We start from the raw sequence: 16,204 nt of genomic DNA, 5'->3' as shown, positions 1-16,204 counted from the left end.
AGCTAGCAGCGGTAACATCCGAGTCCACTACACACATACACACACGTCCAGAACCGGAAGTCTCCTTGTTACCTAGCGACGGCAACTGAGTATCTGGTATTGACTCTATCGACTGTTGACGATCAACTTGGCAGTGGCACCATGAGCGATCTCGTGGTGCATCGGTCGGACGGTGCCCACGGGGATCATCGTCGCCCTCCTCCCGTATATCTCTGCTACGACGAACGATTACTCCGTCACCATCCGGTACATTGGCAACCTCCCGCAGTCTATCCAACACAAGACGACGTACGGATAAAAGCGTTTCCAGCCGAGTACGTCTACGAAAACCCCGAACGCATCCGTTGCGTCTACGAACATTTGCAAAGCGTCTTTCCGCCCGACACCTTTCTGCCGCTCCCGTGCCGTCTAGCCACACGTGCCGAAATCACCGCCGTCCACGACGAGGCGCACTACGATCGTCTCGCCGCAACAGCCTGTATGACTGCGGAAGAACTCGTCGAACAAAGCCAGCTCGACAGTGATTTGTACTGGAACCAGGAGACCTTTGCTGCCGCACGCTTGGCTTGTGGCGGCCTGTTGAATTGTGTCGACGCCGTGTGCCGATTAAACGCGACTCCCAACACCGACGCGACACCACCGGCAATTCACGCCGTGGCCTTGATTCGGCCTCCGGGACATCACGCTTGTCAACATCGCGAAATGGGCTTTTGCTTTTTGAATTCCGTCGCCGTGGCCGCGCGGTACGCGATTGAGCAAGGCCACGCCACCAAAGTTCTCATTCTCGATTGGGACATACACCACGGTAACGGCACACAAGATCTCACCTATAACGACGAACGTATACTCTTCGTGTCAATGCACCGCTACACGGGCAGCAACGTCGCCAAGCATTTCTTTCCCGCCACCGGAAAACCCACCGAGACCGGACGGAACGCCACCAACGTCAACCTGGCCTGGACGCAAGGACACATGGGTGACGTGGAATACGCCGCCGCCTTCTCGGAACTCGTGTTGCCCATCGTTGTCGCCTTCCAACCCGAATTGGTGTTGATTTCCTGTGGACTGGATGCCGCTCGGGGAGATTTGATTGGGGACAATTCCGTGTCACCACTGGGGTTTCGGGCCTTGACGCACAGTGTTGTCCGCGCCGTAGGCACCCACACCACACCCGTGGTAGTTGCCCTGGAAGGCGGCTACAGTATGGACGCTTTACCCATTTGTATGGAACACGTCGTCAGGGGACTATCGGCCGCCAACGACACCAGTTTAGACTGGGACGTGGAGAATCTTCCACAGGCATGGGCGAGTGATAGCTTGGAGTACGCTCACCAAGCTTTGGCAATGTACTGGGACTCCAACCGTCGAGTAGCGGCCGACAACCAGCCCGCGATACAACCTTCGGCAATCAGTAATATCAATCAAACCGTTACAGCCTTGCAAAAGTGTTCCTCACGCTGGAACGAATGTGGTTTAACGAAACTCCTAAAGCCACCGGGGCCGTCTGCAGTCTCGACTCGCGCGTCACGGCGTTTGGTAAAGTCCTCTCCCAACACTTTTCTACCAAATGGGTCGAATGCCACACCGCAGCCAAAAGCCTCCAAGGTTCTGGCTGTATCGTTGGCGAAGGATCCCGTCAAGGAAACATCGCTCCCCGCTGCCAAAGCGGACGAGAACGTCGACGGTGGGGATGGTGATGCGTTGATTGCGGCTTTGCAGTTGCTGTCCTTGTCCAATGGCAAGTAGCGGCGACCACCAGGTCAATGCCTTGCTTTCTATATATATGTGTGTGTTGGATTTGTATTTGGATGCACACTGTGCGTGTGTATACGTTTGTGTGGACGTTGGCTGGAGATTCGTGGTGACGGCACCGTTGTATGGGCATGTGACTGTGTATAGGTATATGTATGTAAAGAAAGTGTAGTAAACGAGTGTAGACTGCAAGGCTAGGTATGACCCTACATTAGTAGGCAAGTGTGAATTGGAAATCCTATCTGGAACGGCAACGCGCCCCAATTACCGACCGGAATCGTTCGGAGGCCCTGTAGAAAGCTGGGTATGATTCGACACCAGTTAGGTTTCCATGGCTTGGGGCTCCGGCACTAGTGGACTCTCCGCTTCGTCGGGTGCGTCGCCGTCATCATCGTCGTCCGGCGTTTCTCGTGTTTCCAACTGGTCCAAAAAGGGTTGCAAGTCGGCTCCTTCAATCATGGTGTAGGGGATGTCCTTTCCAACAACAACGATGGACCCGTTGTCGGGTGTGAGTTCATCGTCTCCCGAGACACATCCGGTGAGGGCTTGCAGTGCGTGTACGATGAGTTGATCGCGGGTGGCGTTGGCCAAGTCGTCCACGTGTTTTTCGAGATAGGTGCGTGCGGATTGGGATCGTGCGCCAATGGCGGATGCGACGAATTCGTACAAGTTCCCGCTGGGACAGGTTTGGTACAAGTGCGGTGTTTGGCGGGTGGTATCGACACTGGCGACGAGGAGTCCAACTCCAAAGGGTCTACGGACGTAGGTTTGCGTGGTCCGCTGGTGCTTGTCGGCGAGGTCGGCCATGAGCTGATGCGGCGGGATGGGCGTCCCGTAGACGTACTTGTGGTTGAGACACTCGCTCTGGAGAGACTTGGCGAGTGAACGCGCGTCCGCGGTGAGTCCGGCAATGCCAACGGCAATGTGGTCGTCAATGTGCAAGAGCTTCTTCTGGTGACTACTGAGCTCGGATACGGAACGTTTGAGCGCACCCAAAACGCAAATGGAGTCCGAGCGTAGTCCTACGCAGGCGGATCCTTGCTTGACCGATTCCATGGCGTACTCGACCTGTCGAGCGTGAAACGTTGTTAGTCAGTGTGTGAAGTGAGTAATAGTGCGTGCGTGAAAGTGTGTGCATTGTATACGCAAGTAAGTAAGCAAGGGACCGGCAAGAATGCAAAGACTCCAGAGTCGTTGAACTAAAGCCGTAAGCTCCACGGCATCCAATGTTTCTTTCAGCTCCAATAATTTCAACTCTAATTCCAACGAAACAAACGCACGCACCTGCAAGAGTCGTCCTTCCGGACTCCACACCGTCACATCCGTATCGTATTGATTGCGAAACATGCTACACTTGGAGAGTGACTAGTCGATACTGTTTCTATTTGTAAATGTATAGAGAGAGTATCCAGAACAGGGTAGCGCCAGATATACCTGTGTGTGCCTACCAACGCCAAACCTGTTACCGTAACGGTAAGTAATCTGGCTGTTAGTGTGTTGTTCCTAGTGTTGGTTTCCCATGGTCCCATTCCCCTTACGGTCTCGTAGTCGTCGGCGTGCTTCCTTCCGGATCCTTGCGGTCTGTGTATGTCCGTTTATGGGGTTCTGTAGTTTTGCACAATCGGGCGTTCGTACTCCTAACAATCTCCGGGTATAAATTCAGTCTCCGGGTCATCCTAATTCAAATTGCGTGTTTGGTAACATTGGCAACGGCTTTTTTCCGACAATGCGCCGACAGAATTCTCTCTAATACCCAGTGTCCCCACGTGACTGTGAATCTCCATACTGTTCCATTCTTTTGCCTCGTCGTGATTGCCTGCCTCTCTATTCACTTTGACATTCATCAATACTACGACTGGTACGACAAGCATGACGGAAGTCGCCGCTGCACGCAACAACAATTTGGTCGCCGAGTCTGATTTGGACGCCGCCTTGCACGCGGTGGATCGTCACCTTCACAATCACGGACGTGTTGGTAAAGGGACCTTGGACGAAACCACGCGACTCGCCTTACAGGCTAGTCTCCACGCCCATATTCAACGCATCGTGCAACCCGTCACCGACGAAGCCTTTCATCTCTACGTGCACCGCAACACTCTTGCCGTAGACCAAGATACTACTACTACTGTTACCGGTACTACTGACACTACTTGTAGTACTGCTACCGGTACAACGATAGATACCACAACCAGGACGATACCCCGCCATGATCCGTACGGCTTTGCGGAATCCGAACTCCTCGACGTCGAAGCCTTGGAACGCGTACAGGCTTTGCGTACGCAAGTTCGCGACGAAGCGGCCCGCATCCACGCGTTGCAAATCTCCGTCCTCGAACGCGCCGCACAGTTGGCCAGTCGTCAAACGCAACTCCAACACTGCGTACCCCTCGCAGTGTCCAACCATGCGTTCGCTGACACGAATCAGGATGAACGCGTCGACAAAATTCGTGTCATGCAACAAGCCTTGACTACCATGCAACAGGCTTTGCAACAAACGCAACAAGCCTTGCCAACACACCATACCAGCTTGCAAACGACGATTACCGCGATTGAGCTCGACATGGACAAACAAAACCGGCACGGACTGTCGCAAACCGAACTCGCCATTACGCAACGAGAAAAGGATACCGATATGGACTCGGCGGCGGTCCATCCACAGGCGCTGCTGGACCTGCCACCCATGACGCGGCTGGCCAACTTCTTGCGCGACTAGCAATAACACCCTAAGTACGCGTATCGGCAACAGAATATTTTCCCGGGGGGTATAGATAGGTAACATAAATGCATGGGTAAACCTGCCGGGTGTACGCGAGCGTACCGACACACGCCAATAGTCACTGGTATTCCTCACCGTCAATCCCACTCCACGCGTTAGTTGACGGCCGTCGTAGAACTCGCCGCACCTCCCTTGCCGTTCACAATCTGATCAACCTGCGTCGCGTCCAATTCAATCCATACTTCGTTGCGACGGAACATGGGTAGCGTAAACGGTGGATTGTATCCCCAAAACTGATAGTGCTCGACGGCGTAATCTTCGGTAATATCCACCCCATCCTCTCGCAATTGCTGCGCCAACCATCGGGCTTTGTTCCGCGAGACGGCGTCATCGAAACTACCCGAGTACCGGTGCACGGCTCCCACCGCCGGAGGAATTTCCTCAATATGCACGCGTGGATTGGTGGGTTGCGGAATCTTCTCCATGGAGTCGTACGCCGCCGGAAGAATAAACTTCATCACCATTCCAGCCTCGCCATTCGGATCGGACGGCGTCTTGACGACGGGCGCCGTCATAGCCATGGCCTCTGGTTGTGATGAACCCGATGATTCTTCCTTGACCACGGGAGCGGTCATACTAATCGCCGTCCGGCCTTGATTCTCCGGTGTCCCAAAGACTCCGATGTAGCGAGCGAGAGCGTTGAAGGGAGCACTGTCCGAGTTCGCATCCGTTGAAGTGGACGCCGCAAAACGCGTCGCGTACCGCCGGATTTCGTAAGCCTGCTGCGTCTGCCGATACAACACCTCAAAGGCGGGCTCCGCTACAGTCTGTTTGCCAAAAATCGTTCCCATGGTCTTTCTTTGGTTCGCGAACCCAGGTTTGTACGTATCAATCAATTTTGCTACTGCGTGTCTCTTGTTGGTTTCACAGCGTAGGTTCGTATACTACCGTTGATACCTACGGACGGCACCGATGCATCCAAGTATCCGAATTCCTAGAGAGGGAACAGAGAAAATAGCGCACAATCACTGTTCGTGCACGAACCGAAACTCGAAGAAGAACCATGGTAGTGGAAAACACAAAAACTACGTCGGGCTGACGATGACACGACTCGATGGACAATCAGGATACGACAACATGGACTCCCTCTACCCAATCCTGTACTGCAGACAGAAGCTACCTAGCTAGATGGCGAAGAACAAAAGTTATACTTTGTGCTGACGAACCAATTTCCGCTTGTGCCGGGAAAGATGTATTTGGACTCACAATGCTTGTATTTGCAGCTATCTGGTGGACCTCGGCAGTACCGAGACTTGCCCATATGATGCGAGTTCCGCAATATCATAGTTTCTACCTGAGAATCCATATAGAACCATGTTAAGAAAAAATTAAAGACACGCGACGTTTAGCGCCCGTCCAAACTATTGGACATCACCTCGGAACGGGACCGCACTCGCCAACCACGCCGTCCAAAACTGTAGTTAGTCGTTAAAGTCCAACAGACGTGTGCGTTCAAAGAAGAAGCTCGTGCCGGAGACAATGTGACCATACGACTTCCCCTCGTCCAACGTCACAATGCGCAACTGTTCCTTCATGCCGGCCATGCGTCCGGCAATGACAACCATCTTGTCGCCGGGTTTGAGAAAGTTGGATTGCACTAATTCGTAATTGAGTTCTTCCACCAACTCTTCCGATTTTTCCAACGAATCCACCACGACCGTGTGCATGCCCAACAGCAATCCACTAGCCTGCCGCGCGGCCGTTTCGTTGGGGGTCATGCACAGGACACTCAAGCCCGGACGAAATTTGGCCACGTAGTTGCCCATCTTGCCCGTTTCACTCATGACCACAATCAACTTGGCTTCAATGTCGAGGGCCGACTTGACGGCACTGCTGGCCATGGATTCCCCGGTAGACAAGCCACCGCGCGCAATGACGATTGAGTTGCGGACCGACTGGAACAACAGGTTGTAGTTGCGGGACGACTCGGCTTCGCAACACGTACGCGCCATGACCAGCACGGCCTTTTCAAAGTGTGGACCGTTGGCGGTTTCTCCCGACAGCATAACGGCGTCGGTGCCGTCGTAAACGGCGTTGGCCACGTCGGAACATTCGGCACGCGTAGGACGCGGGTTGGTCACCATACTTTCGAGCATTTGCGTGGCAGTGACAACGGGCTTGCCCGCAACGTTGGCTTCGCGAATCATGTACTTTTGCGCCAGAAATACCTTGGACGAAGGAATTTCCATACCGAGATCACCGCGGGCCACCATGATGGCATCCGTGTGCTCCAGAATGTCTCCGTAGTTCTCGAGGCCTTCTTGATTCTCAATCTTACAAATGATTTTGATCTGTGGACCGCCATTGTCGGCGAGGAGCTTGCGCAGGTTGGTCACGTCACTTCCCTTGCGAACAAAAGAAGCAGCGATAAAGTCTACCTTGTTCTTGATACCAAAATTGACGATATCGTTGACGTCACGTTCGGTGAAGGTGGGTAAATCGACGACAACTCCGGGCAAATTCATGTTTTTGCGTTCGCCAATGGAAGCGTTGTTCTCGACGCGACACTGCACTTCGTTATTAGCCGTGTCGATGCTCAAGACGGTCAAAACGAGTGATCCGTCGGCAATAAGAATGGCTTGTCCCTGGGTAACGGACTTGGCTAGTGTGGGGTAACTGCACGCCAAACGCTTGCTATCGCCCTTGAAGTCATAGTCCGTGGTCAGTACGATCGTGTCTCCCTTGGACAGGTTAATCTTGTCGATGCCGTCGGCAAAAAATCCCGTACGAATTTCCGGACCCTTGGTATCCAAGAGCACCGCTGTGGCCGATGAGGAAAGGAATCAAGAATGGGGTGTGAGGAAAGATGGTAAACCAGGCGCCTACAGAAGCACGCTACAGCTCCATTTGTTTCGTCCGGTAGAGCTACAAAAAGACACGCGTACACGCTCAAAAGACGAATGTTCGTGGTTTGTTCGTACGTACCAATGTTGCGCTTCTTTTCCTTGGCAACCTTGCGCAAACGTTCGAGGACTTTTCCGTGTCCTTCGTGATCGCCGTGGGAAAAGTTGAAGCGAGCCACATTCATGCCGGCGTCCATGAGCTGGCCGAGGCCTTCTTCGCTCCAACAAGCAGGTCCCTGGAACATAGTAGGAAGCAGTGAGTGATCGAGCCGAGCGCCCGTAATGGTAAGGACGAGATACGAACGATAACGCCCGTTGAGATACACGACAGCATAACACACTCCGGCAGGATATGTGCCCATGAAATACAGCTGGGTCACTTCCGTCAACTGAGTCTCCGACAGAGGACCCAATACTTACCAAGGTACAAATAATCTTGGTGCGTCTCTTCTTGGTTTCGGTGGGCTTCTTGATGATGCTGAGCGTGACGACCTCGCCGTCTAGCTTGGGAATGGTACTCGTGCTCGAAAGCATGTTATGGTCACTACTGCACTCGTTGTATCAACACTAGATATTTCTGGATACTTGTTATACGTTGTGTACAACTATCAAACGACGAAAGGACAAGCGATTGTTGGATAGGAGAGAAAGTGTGGAACTATTACACAATCACTGTCAGTAACAAACTTGGAAAAGATCCCGTTGCCCTTTTTCCGGTTGGCTGTCGCACCCTCTCGGGCTCGCACGAGCGATCCCGAACACTGGCCGAATTTCGCTCATGGCCACAACATCCGGCACCGCAATGTCGCATGCCGAATCCTTTTTGGGATTCGCCGTTCGTCGTCGGCATTTTTCGTCTCTACTCCGCGGTGAACAGAGGAAATGACAAGGTAGATAAAGAGAGCATTTTCATCTAGAGTCCATTCCTCTTGGAACGCGCAGGGTAGTTCACCAACGAACCCTACTAGCTAGAAAGGCGACACGACGCCTTGTACGCCGGAAGGAAAAACGCGAACACGATGGAAGATTCAAACCGACTTAAGAAGATATTATTGGACTCTACACTGAATTAATTTGTCGCTCCTTTATTTATCCAAGAACTTCTATGCGAGCGATCCATTCGTGCGACATTCAGCGGCCAATCCTTTATACCAGTTACCTTACTGCTAATTCAAATTTTTTACGTTACCAAAAAAGGTAGCCGACCTTTGAAGCAAAATTTGTATTACCTCTACATTACAGTAAATCCATCCAGAAGTTCAAACGCAAATCATTCTACCAAGCTCAACGAGACGTAAGATGAGCATTCGGAAGAGAGAATGGGTGTACGCTCGTTTGGATCGCTGGTGCGGTTGGTAGGTATAAGCTTGTCGGCGTTGGTCTTGGCGACTCTCGGAAAGTTTCAGAGCGAGTACGCGCTTCTAAATGTTGATGAGATGCTCGCCAATGTGTTGCAGCGACAGTCGTCGTCGTCGGAAACGTGGAGCAATGTAGATACAGAGGCCGAAGTCAATCTGACAGTAGGCGCTGCCCTACCTCCTTCGACAGAAAATGTCGTAGAGAAAGCAGCGCCAGCAAACAAGTCCATCCAAGTCTCGCCATCGTCCGTACCAGACCACGCATTTCCATCTACGGTCCCGGCCAGTATCAACAATGACGACTCCATGCAGAAGCGGAAGAAAGGCATGTACTCCAATGCTCGAACGGACAGATCAGGGTCGGTAATCCAAGACATGTTGGCTGCGCATTCGTATGCTTTCCACCATAATATGACGTATCCCGGCGCTTGTTGGACTGATTCCAAGGCTCCCAACCAAGCTCGCATCAAGACAAATAAGCAGCTGTTTGCTGCTATTGGCCTCGAAGACGAACTCACCTACGCCTGCCCCACGAACATCAGTGACATAGTCAAACGAGGTCGTTACGCAAACGTTGATCGTCGGTGGTCTCGAGAATGGCTAGCATTTATTCGGTCCAGGGTAAAGTATCCCGAGAAAAATGTTTCCGCTGGTCACCAGACGGCAGTGCATATTCGCCGTGGGGATGTCATACCGTGCCCCAAAAATGGATTGCTGAAACGATACCGATACTTGCCGAACTCGTATTACCATGCTGTGATTGATACGTATGTTCCCTCCAATAGCACCGTCACAATTTACTCGGAAGAGGAGTCTTACGAGCCCTGGGACAATTTCAGGCAATACAACTTGCGCCTGAGTGCAAGTTTGGTGGACACGTGGCGAGATATGATGATGGCGGGCACTCTCATCCTTTCCAGGAGTACTTTTTCCCTTGTCCCTGCTCTTTTGAATAGGCACGGGACTGTATGGTATGCCCCGTTTGGGACGCCCAAGGTTGATGGCTGGGAAGTAGTCCCAGATAATATCACAGCAATGGCTGACCGTGACTCTGCCAAACTGAGAAAAAAGGACGCCTGTGTCGCAAAATGAAGCTACTAGAGCCTGCTATACATAATCTTCCATTCTGCTTGTTCTACAGAAAAAATACTGTTATCGTTCTGTGGATTTTGGAACCAAAATTCGCAACTCGTATGTTCTAAAGCAAGCCCTCATATTTTATCATTATGTGAGGCAGAATCACATGTGTCGCGGCAACGCAAGGTTTGTTTTGATGGTTCTGGCGGACTGCACTTGCTGGCTCTCTCTAGATGATGGGTCGGTAGGGAAGTAGCTGGTTTCTCCGTCTTGGTCTTTTTATCACAGGTCACTAATCCTATCGGCACTCATATGTCCGTCATACGTTGTGAGACTGTTGGATACCACAACGACATTTTCAGAGATCCCGATAGTTTACAATATCCAGGAGTTCATTCTCGCCATCTTTTTGTCCAGGTTTGGACCGACCGAAACGACACATTCACACATCTCTCCTCTACTCTAACCGATACACAATTGAAGACAAAAGCCTCCAGTAACGACACTTGCGTCCTCTGCAAACATTCCGTTGCATCGCGTGCACCACGGCATGGACTTATCCAACAAATCTTTCCACGATATTTTTCTGCAAGTCATGGTAGGGCACCCTGACGACGATATACATAGGGACGCCCACATGCAGGATACACGGCGTTCCTCCCACCCCAACGATACCTCACCGCTCCCATCCGACGTCGTGATCGGATGGCGTTCGCTGTGTGGTTCCGTCCTGCCGGAGAATATCCGTGCCCACGCGGAAGCCTATTCTGCAACGGCCGTATCACCACACCATTCCAATACTCGTCGAACGACCCAGGCTACCGCCAATTCTGTGACTATTAGCAACCGCACATTCCCGCTCGATTCGAAACAATTGTCTGATCCTAGTAACGTGCCTGCCTCCAACCACAACGAAAACAGCTATCTATACGAGCGTCATAGTCCTGTGCCACTTGTGAGCCCATTTCTACCCGATATGACGGACTGGGACAATTCTATGCAGCTTGGTTTACAACCAATATTTACGGATCACGATTCAACATTTGCCTCTGCTTTCGGCAAAACGTACGTATCTCCCGAAACCTTGCCGGTTCCTGCTCTCCCGGCGCCTCCCCCCGCTTTCGATCGGGCGCACTCCTTGGCCTTTTCGGTTTCCAGCGACTGTACGAGCCAATCTGCTCTCTTTTTTCATCCTATATCTAATCCCACACACGATCCACCCGTTTCACCACTCAAACCATGTTTCTTGGATACACCAGAGCAGCCCGTGGTGCCAGACATCGTCCACAACTTGCCAATCGAACCCCGTCCCACCAAGAAGCTACGCACAACGGAAACGATCAATAATGATGATCTGTGGCCTCGCGCGTTGTGGCCACAACCTACACCGCAGCTAGCGATCAACACAACGTGTGCGCCACTCGCCCCACCACCGGCCCAGCACGACTCCCAACCAGTCGTATTGCTCCCCATGCCAATTGTTTGGCCCAAAACACCAACAGCCTTGAACACAAACCTGACTTTCGACACGTCGTGGCTCTCCGCCGCTCAAGTGGCCACCAAGAAAAGTGACCCCGTCGTGAAAAGGAATAAGGACAGCGAACAGATTTCCGCCAGCACACTTGTCGCCTCGCGACCTAGCGTGGTCGATCCACGATTGGCTACGTTCTTGGAACGCTTTGACAACGCCGAATGGCGATTGCAAGCCCTGCAGGCCGAAAATGCCGAACTCCAAGCCAAAGTGCAGGAAGCCGAACGGCAAAAACGCGCCATGCAACAGTTGGCCAGGTAATGCAAGTGCCTCGATAGAAATTCTCATAGATAGAATCGGCGCGGTGATCTATAGTGTCGTAGCTATGCACACGGGGCCCGTAGTAACAAAGGTCAGAGTTGAACGGTCTCGCTCGGTAGCTCAACATTGCATCGTTTGGACTACTCCGACAATCAGACGCCATTTGTTCCAAAGTGTTGTGAATGTGGCAGGAGTAGCGATCGTAGGGAAGCGTCCCAAAAATATGGCGTGGGTGACTTTGCGAGCTCGTCGACATGCTGGGACGATGTTGCACCACCACTGCAACAGTAGCCGATTCCTCTGTACCGATCGTGTTGTAATAGAGGAAAGGACAATGACTCTGAATCCAAGGAATCGTCCGAACCGTCACACGTTCCTTTGCGAATACATATCTGATGTGGATGCGTGCGGTCGTCGTCGCTGGAACCGGACAAATTCACGGTCCATACGGGCCGTCGCGAAGTCCAGACGCACTGTGTGTGCGACTGCTGTCGTTGCTCCTCTCCTTCGGATACGTGAGCGGGATCTCGCACATTCTCTCCTTTCGAAAGGATTCCTATCCCGGGCAGTCTCCAGGCGCATACCCCACGAGCTAGACACAATTCGTCCAGCGATGGTAATGTTGGCAAGCCTTCCGCACGGCATGGGTACAACATGGAGTCAAGGAAAGGTTGTTGAAGTTGTTCTAAAACACCGATCCTGTGTTTGCGTCGAGAGTTGGAGAGCTTGAACGGTGTCCATGTATCTAGTAGAGAGTTTGGTACTTCAATGACACCCTACTGTGGTACGATCTAGTCGTGTCCAAGGGCATCCACCGGCGCCAAGACCCTCACTGTCAATTCGATATTCTCGGCACGAGAATCGTCTTCGAATATCTATCACCCTCTTTCGCGAAAAAAATGGTGGCCAACAGAAAGCCGAGCCACCAACTCGTGTTCGATCGATCCCTCGTCGAAAATGTCCTCTGGTTTGTACCGATTTGTCTGTTTATACACGTAGTAGTTCGCTAGCTAACTGGTATCTAGCTATCTTAAGAGCTGTACTAGCTGGTACCCATCACGGATTGTGTCGCGTCGGAAATGTTGGTTCACGACGACGTTTCCCACATTCAGATATACTCAGCTTTCCTATATTGGAATTGGCCATGATTTTTACTGTGTGAATCGAAATAAAATCGATGGGGAGTGTAAATCGATCCACTCCCTCGCACACATTGTCTTGGGGGTAGGGTAACATTCTTGATTGTGATGGAACACGCAGAAAAAGTGTGTCGGATTCGTTCCGACAAGCATTGTGACTCATCACTCACTGTCTACACTCCTCTCGACGGGATCCATCGCACTCCAAATTGGAACAGTGGCCATGACAGTGACATAGAAAAAGGGGAAAACGTCAAGCACTTGACGTTGCCGAAACGGACAAGGCACGGGACATCCAGTGGGTAAGCTTACAGTGAGCATTGCCGTCTGTGACGAAATCGTTGTTTGGCGAGTTTGTTATGGGTCGCAAGGAAAAAGCTGCAATTCATTTTTCCTACCAGATACACGTTTTACTATTCGGGCGTTCACTCTTGGTTGGCTGGTAGCAGACAAGGCCTTGGCTGCCTTTGTTCGGCCCCCCGTATTGGCCGCACGCCACGCTCGATTCGTTCCCACAAAAAGCTCCATCACCACGGCCTCACGGACAACCACGAGACTCTTTCGTACGAGTCGGTCGAATGCCATGCCGCGTGGTGTCAAGAAGGAACATTTGCCTACCAAAACGTGCGTTGTCTGTCATCGACCCTATACCTGGCGCAAGAAATGGGAGAAAGTATGGGACGAAGTCACCACCTGCTCCAAATCCTGCAACGCCAAGCGACGGACGCTAGCCCAGCAGGCCAAGCGAAACCGATCCAACGACACGGCAGAATCGCACCCGGACAGCGATATTTTAAACACGTCCGTACCCGAACCTCACCAATCCAACGATACGGATGCCCTCTTGATGGAGTTGTACAATGAAACGGATCGGATCGAGGACTCACGCCGCGACGATCGGGATGAATCGGACACTGCCAAAGACCTCGCCAAGGCGGCACGAAAGGCTGCCAAGAAGAAAGCCAAGGCTGAACGCCGTGACCAACGTCAAGGGCGAGCCGACCCTTCCTACGGACGAAAAGAATGCACACAGTGCCACCAGAGTGTGGATCTACTCATTCGATGCGTCGTGGACGCTTCGGGGGACTGGGAAATGGTCTGCGGACGCTGCTGGAAAAGTGTGAGTGGAGGGGTTGTCGACGGAGACGCGGATCATCCACACTACCGCTACGGTGGATTATGGAAGAATCGGGCCCGAAAGTGAGATATTCTCTTCAAAGGGAAGAGCGTGCAAAAGCTCGAATATAGCATACTACTGTATTTTGTTTGAACGGTGTGTATGCCGTCCCGTCGGAGGATACGGTTTGAGGTTTTGGAACACCATTGTAGAAGGAGCAATACAAAATATGCCAATACGAACGCCTAAGAGGCCAGCACTTCAATCCTAATTGATTTACTTTTAAGCGAATATGTTTTTCCGTCACAGCGCCTTTTCTTCCGGTTTCAAGGCCATGTCCATTGACTCTCCACCCAACCCTCAGCAATTGCGTACAGACAGTCTCACACTCAACAAACACATATGAGAAATCAATCTTCTCACATATGGACAATTCCAACACACAATATCGCCCAACCAATAACGAAGCTGATGGTTGTGTGGGACCAACCATGGGACGATGCATCGCTGACCTGGGAAGTACCACCTTCAGGAACAGTTCCATTCTCTGGGCTCAGTGTTGGCGGGTTGTTCATCACAGGACTTTGCGTTGGACCACTTTCTGTCGCCGGGCTGGGAGTGCTGTTACTCGGGACAGTGCCTGGATTCCCGGCTGTATTTCCAAAATTAATGGTGGCCATTTCTCCAAAGTTTCCGGAAACACGTTCTACCAGCTCGCCACTGACAGTCACTTCGACAAATCCACCGTCCAGGAATCCGTTTTGAGCACTGTCCACGAGCATCAACGAGTATTGTCCAACGGGAGCACAAAAGTCAGACTTCACTTCAGTTTGATAAGGAGGCCCAAGGACTTCAAAATCACGCGTCGAATTAAGCACCACTTCACCGGTGTCGACGTATGTAAGGTAAAAAGCATTTTCTTCCGAAAAGAGTTCACTGATCTCCATCAAAATGTTTATTTCGCTTTCATTGTCTTGGCAGGGTTCGTTGGACTGGCGGTACAGTAGCCACTGCATGTACATGCGCTCATACTGTCCGCACGTAAATTCACCTACACCAGGAGGCCAGCATTCTTCGTCCGAGACGTAGTTCATGTAGTTGAACACAGGGTCGCTTCCAGCCAAGTCGGGACAAGAGTCTGGGAGCTCTTCGCCCGCGTAAAACGTTAACGAGCATTCGTACAAGTCCTGGGACGAGGCGGACTGTACAGGCGTATCAGCAACGTAGTCGTTCCCGTTCTCAGGTGAGCATGGGTCGGCACCCTCATCTTCACCAGTGTTCTGGAAGGTATGATACAGTCCCAGCCAGTGGCCTACTTCATGAACCAAAGTCAGACCAACATCGTTGCTCGGAAGGCTGGAAAGGAAGGAAGACATATTGCGTGAGTGAAGTCGGTCGTTGCGTGCTACCATTTGCCTGGCACAGAGAGATTTGAGCCATTTCTGTGTACGTACCCTCCCCCAGATAGAGTACTGTAGTTGACATAGACACCATCGGCTCGACGATTGGCTTGCTGATAGCTTGGAAAGACGGCTACACCAACAATGCTACAGTCGAGAGCCTCTTCGCCTGTGTCTGGGTCGGCTTCCTCTGTTGGTAGGCATTGCGAATGCGTCAGGTAAACGTTCAGCACGCTAGCATCCCCTGTGTGTAGTTCAGAAACCACGCCATTCTCATCAAATAAGGTGTCCACGACAAGGTCCACCATGTCTGGATTGGCGGAAACGCTGGCACTGGCCGGGTCTGCATTTTTCCAAGTAAATACGAACGGAGACTCCGCATACCTCTCGTTGAGTACCTGCATGTTCGTGTCAATCAGGTTGTAGATATCTTGCAGCGACGCAAAGTCATCTACGGTCACCGTCGTGTCGAATGCATAGATACGAGCCACCGACTCGAGGGGGTGAGGGAAAATGAACTGTTCGCTGCCGTCGTCTGTCGGAACGGGAAGGGCGCTCAGGTGAAAGTAGACGTCTACCTCTACACACTGGACGCAGAGATCTTCGCAAGAGTCCGCAATCAATCGGCGACCTTGAGGTGAGTTTTTTAAGTGCTTGATTCGAATCTGATCTAAGCGCTGTTCGAAGGGCGATGGGTCTTTTGTGCCACACTTGGAGAATGCTGGGGTTGATCGTTGAAGTAGGAGCGTAGCAGCAAGTAGCCACGAAGGCAGGAAATAGAAGGGCGTCATGCTCGATTTCGATGCGAGGTGCGCTTCTTTTTATGAAGGCAAAGTTGGATGCAGTCAGGGAGGAGTCTGATGGAAATGGGTATGATCACCGAATACTGCGTAGGAGTCAGTATAGTATCGGTAACATCCAACGAAAAGTTATTGTGTCATGAGCAGCCAC

The 16,204-nt window shown here is 51.8% G+C and overlaps 9 protein-coding genes across 10 annotated transcripts in view; 5 read left to right on the top strand and 4 right to left on the bottom strand.

Moving 5' to 3' along the window:
- Nucleotides 1–141: 141 nt before the first annotated feature.
- On the top strand, nt 142–1,746 carry PHATRDRAFT_35869 (predicted protein; the record flags this gene model as incomplete). The annotated part of the gene is made up of 1 exon (XM_002180314.1): nt 142–1,746. The coding sequence occupies one exon, from the start codon at nt 142–144 to the stop codon at nt 1,744–1,746; it is 1,605 nt and encodes a 534-aa protein (XP_002180350.1).
- Nucleotides 1,747–1,930: 184 nt separating this feature from the next.
- On the bottom strand, nt 1,931–3,247 carry PHATRDRAFT_27508 (predicted protein). Its single transcript, XM_002180110.1, has 2 exons — nt 3,037–3,247; nt 1,931–2,820 (listed from the first exon to the last, which is right to left on the bottom strand). Exons 1-2 carry the CDS (start codon nt 3,097–3,099, stop codon nt 2,074–2,076), a joined length of 810 nt encoding a protein of 269 aa, XP_002180146.1. The 5' UTR covers nt 3,100–3,247; the 3' UTR covers nt 1,931–2,073.
- Nucleotides 3,248–3,535: 288 nt separating this feature from the next.
- PHATRDRAFT_46003 (predicted protein) lies at nt 3,536–4,464 on the top strand (the record flags this gene model as incomplete). Its single annotated transcript, XM_002180313.1, has 1 exon — nt 3,536–4,464. Exon 1 carries the CDS (start codon nt 3,622–3,624, stop codon nt 4,462–4,464), a length of 843 nt encoding a protein of 280 aa, XP_002180349.1. The 5' UTR covers nt 3,536–3,621.
- Nucleotides 4,465–4,485: 21 nt separating this feature from the next.
- Nucleotides 4,486–5,448, bottom strand: PHATRDRAFT_46002 (predicted protein). Its single transcript, XM_002180109.1, has one exon. The coding sequence runs from the start codon at nt 5,316–5,318 to the stop codon at nt 4,623–4,625; it is 696 nt and encodes a 231-aa protein (XP_002180145.1). The 5' UTR covers nt 5,319–5,448; the 3' UTR covers nt 4,486–4,622.
- A 381-nt stretch (nt 5,449–5,829) lies between these two features.
- PK4b (kinase pyruvate kinase 4b) lies at nt 5,830–8,045 on the bottom strand. Of its 2 annotated transcripts, XM_002180107.1 has the most exons (3): nt 7,791–8,045; nt 7,453–7,606; nt 5,830–7,288 (listed from the first exon to the last, which is right to left on the bottom strand). In XM_002180107.1, the coding sequence occupies exons 1-3, from the start codon at nt 7,902–7,904 to the stop codon at nt 5,949–5,951; spliced, it is 1,608 nt and encodes a 535-aa protein (XP_002180143.1). In that variant the 5' UTR covers nt 7,905–8,045; the 3' UTR covers nt 5,830–5,948. The 2 variants fall into 2 exon arrangements, with proteins under 2 accessions (XP_002180143.1, XP_002180144.1); XM_002180108.1 differs by having other exon boundaries at nt 7,453–8,002.
- Nucleotides 8,046–8,606: 561 nt separating this feature from the next.
- Nucleotides 8,607–9,820, top strand: PHATRDRAFT_46000 (predicted protein; the record flags this gene model as incomplete). The annotated part of the gene is made up of 1 exon (XM_002180312.1): nt 8,607–9,820. The coding sequence occupies exon 1, from the start codon at nt 8,690–8,692 to the stop codon at nt 9,818–9,820; it is 1,131 nt and encodes a 376-aa protein (XP_002180348.1). The 5' UTR covers nt 8,607–8,689.
- A 535-nt stretch (nt 9,821–10,355) lies between these two features.
- Nucleotides 10,356–12,327, top strand: PHATRDRAFT_35863 (predicted protein; the record flags this gene model as incomplete). Its single annotated transcript, XM_002180311.1, has 2 exons — nt 10,356–11,593; nt 11,754–12,327. The coding sequence occupies 2 exons, from the start codon at nt 10,356–10,358 to the stop codon at nt 12,325–12,327; spliced, it is 1,812 nt and encodes a 603-aa protein (XP_002180347.1).
- A 992-nt stretch (nt 12,328–13,319) lies between these two features.
- PHATRDRAFT_35862 (predicted protein) lies at nt 13,320–13,940 on the top strand (the record flags this gene model as incomplete). Its single annotated transcript, XM_002180310.1, has 1 exon — nt 13,320–13,940. The coding sequence occupies one exon, from the start codon at nt 13,320–13,322 to the stop codon at nt 13,938–13,940; it is 621 nt and encodes a 206-aa protein (XP_002180346.1).
- A 631-nt stretch (nt 13,941–14,571) lies between these two features.
- PHATRDRAFT_45998 (predicted protein) overlaps nt 14,572–16,204 on the bottom strand; it is a 3,324-nt gene continuing 1,691 nt past the window's right edge. Inside the window, exons 3-4 of the mRNA XM_002180106.1 lie at nt 15,308–15,443; nt 14,572–15,209 (exon numbers count right to left, since the gene is read on the bottom strand). Of these exons, the coding sequence (XP_002180142.1) occupies nt 15,401–15,443 (43 nt within the window). The 3' untranslated portion in view covers nt 14,572–15,209; nt 15,308–15,400. The remainder of the gene's footprint in view (nt 15,210–15,307; nt 15,444–16,204) is intronic.

The sequence above is a fragment of the Phaeodactylum tricornutum genome, chromosome 8, assembly GCF_000150955.2.
Source record: "Phaeodactylum tricornutum CCAP 1055/1 chromosome 8, whole genome shotgun sequence".
Lineage (NCBI taxonomy): Eukaryota > Bacillariophyta > Bacillariophyceae > Surirellales > Neidiaceae > Phaeodactylum > Phaeodactylum tricornutum.
This window is presented reverse-complemented; position numbering and strand designations above follow the sequence as displayed.

What these genes read in the sequence shown, in the direction of transcription:
- PHATRDRAFT_27508 (XM_002180110.1), bottom strand. Translation starts at nt 3,099, where the DNA reads ATGTTTCGCAATCAATACGATACGGATGTGACGGTGTGGAGTCCGGAA. An exon ending in CGGAAGGACGACTCTTGCAG is followed by an intron (nt 2,821 to 3,036) that starts GTGCGTGCGTTT and finishes CACGCTCGACAG; the next exon opens with GTCGAGTACGCCATGGAATC.
- PHATRDRAFT_46002 (XM_002180109.1), bottom strand. Translation starts at nt 5,318, where the DNA reads ATGGGAACGATTTTTGGCAAACAGACTGTAGCGGAGCCCGCCTTTGAG.
- PK4b (XM_002180108.1), bottom strand. Translation starts at nt 7,732, where the DNA reads ATGGGCACATATCCTGCCGGAGTGTGTTATGCTGTCGTGTATCTCAAC. An exon ending in GGAAAAGAAGCGCAACATTG is followed by an intron (nt 7,289 to 7,452) that starts GTACGTACGAAC and finishes CATCGGCCACAG; the next exon opens with CGGTGCTCTTGGATACCAAG.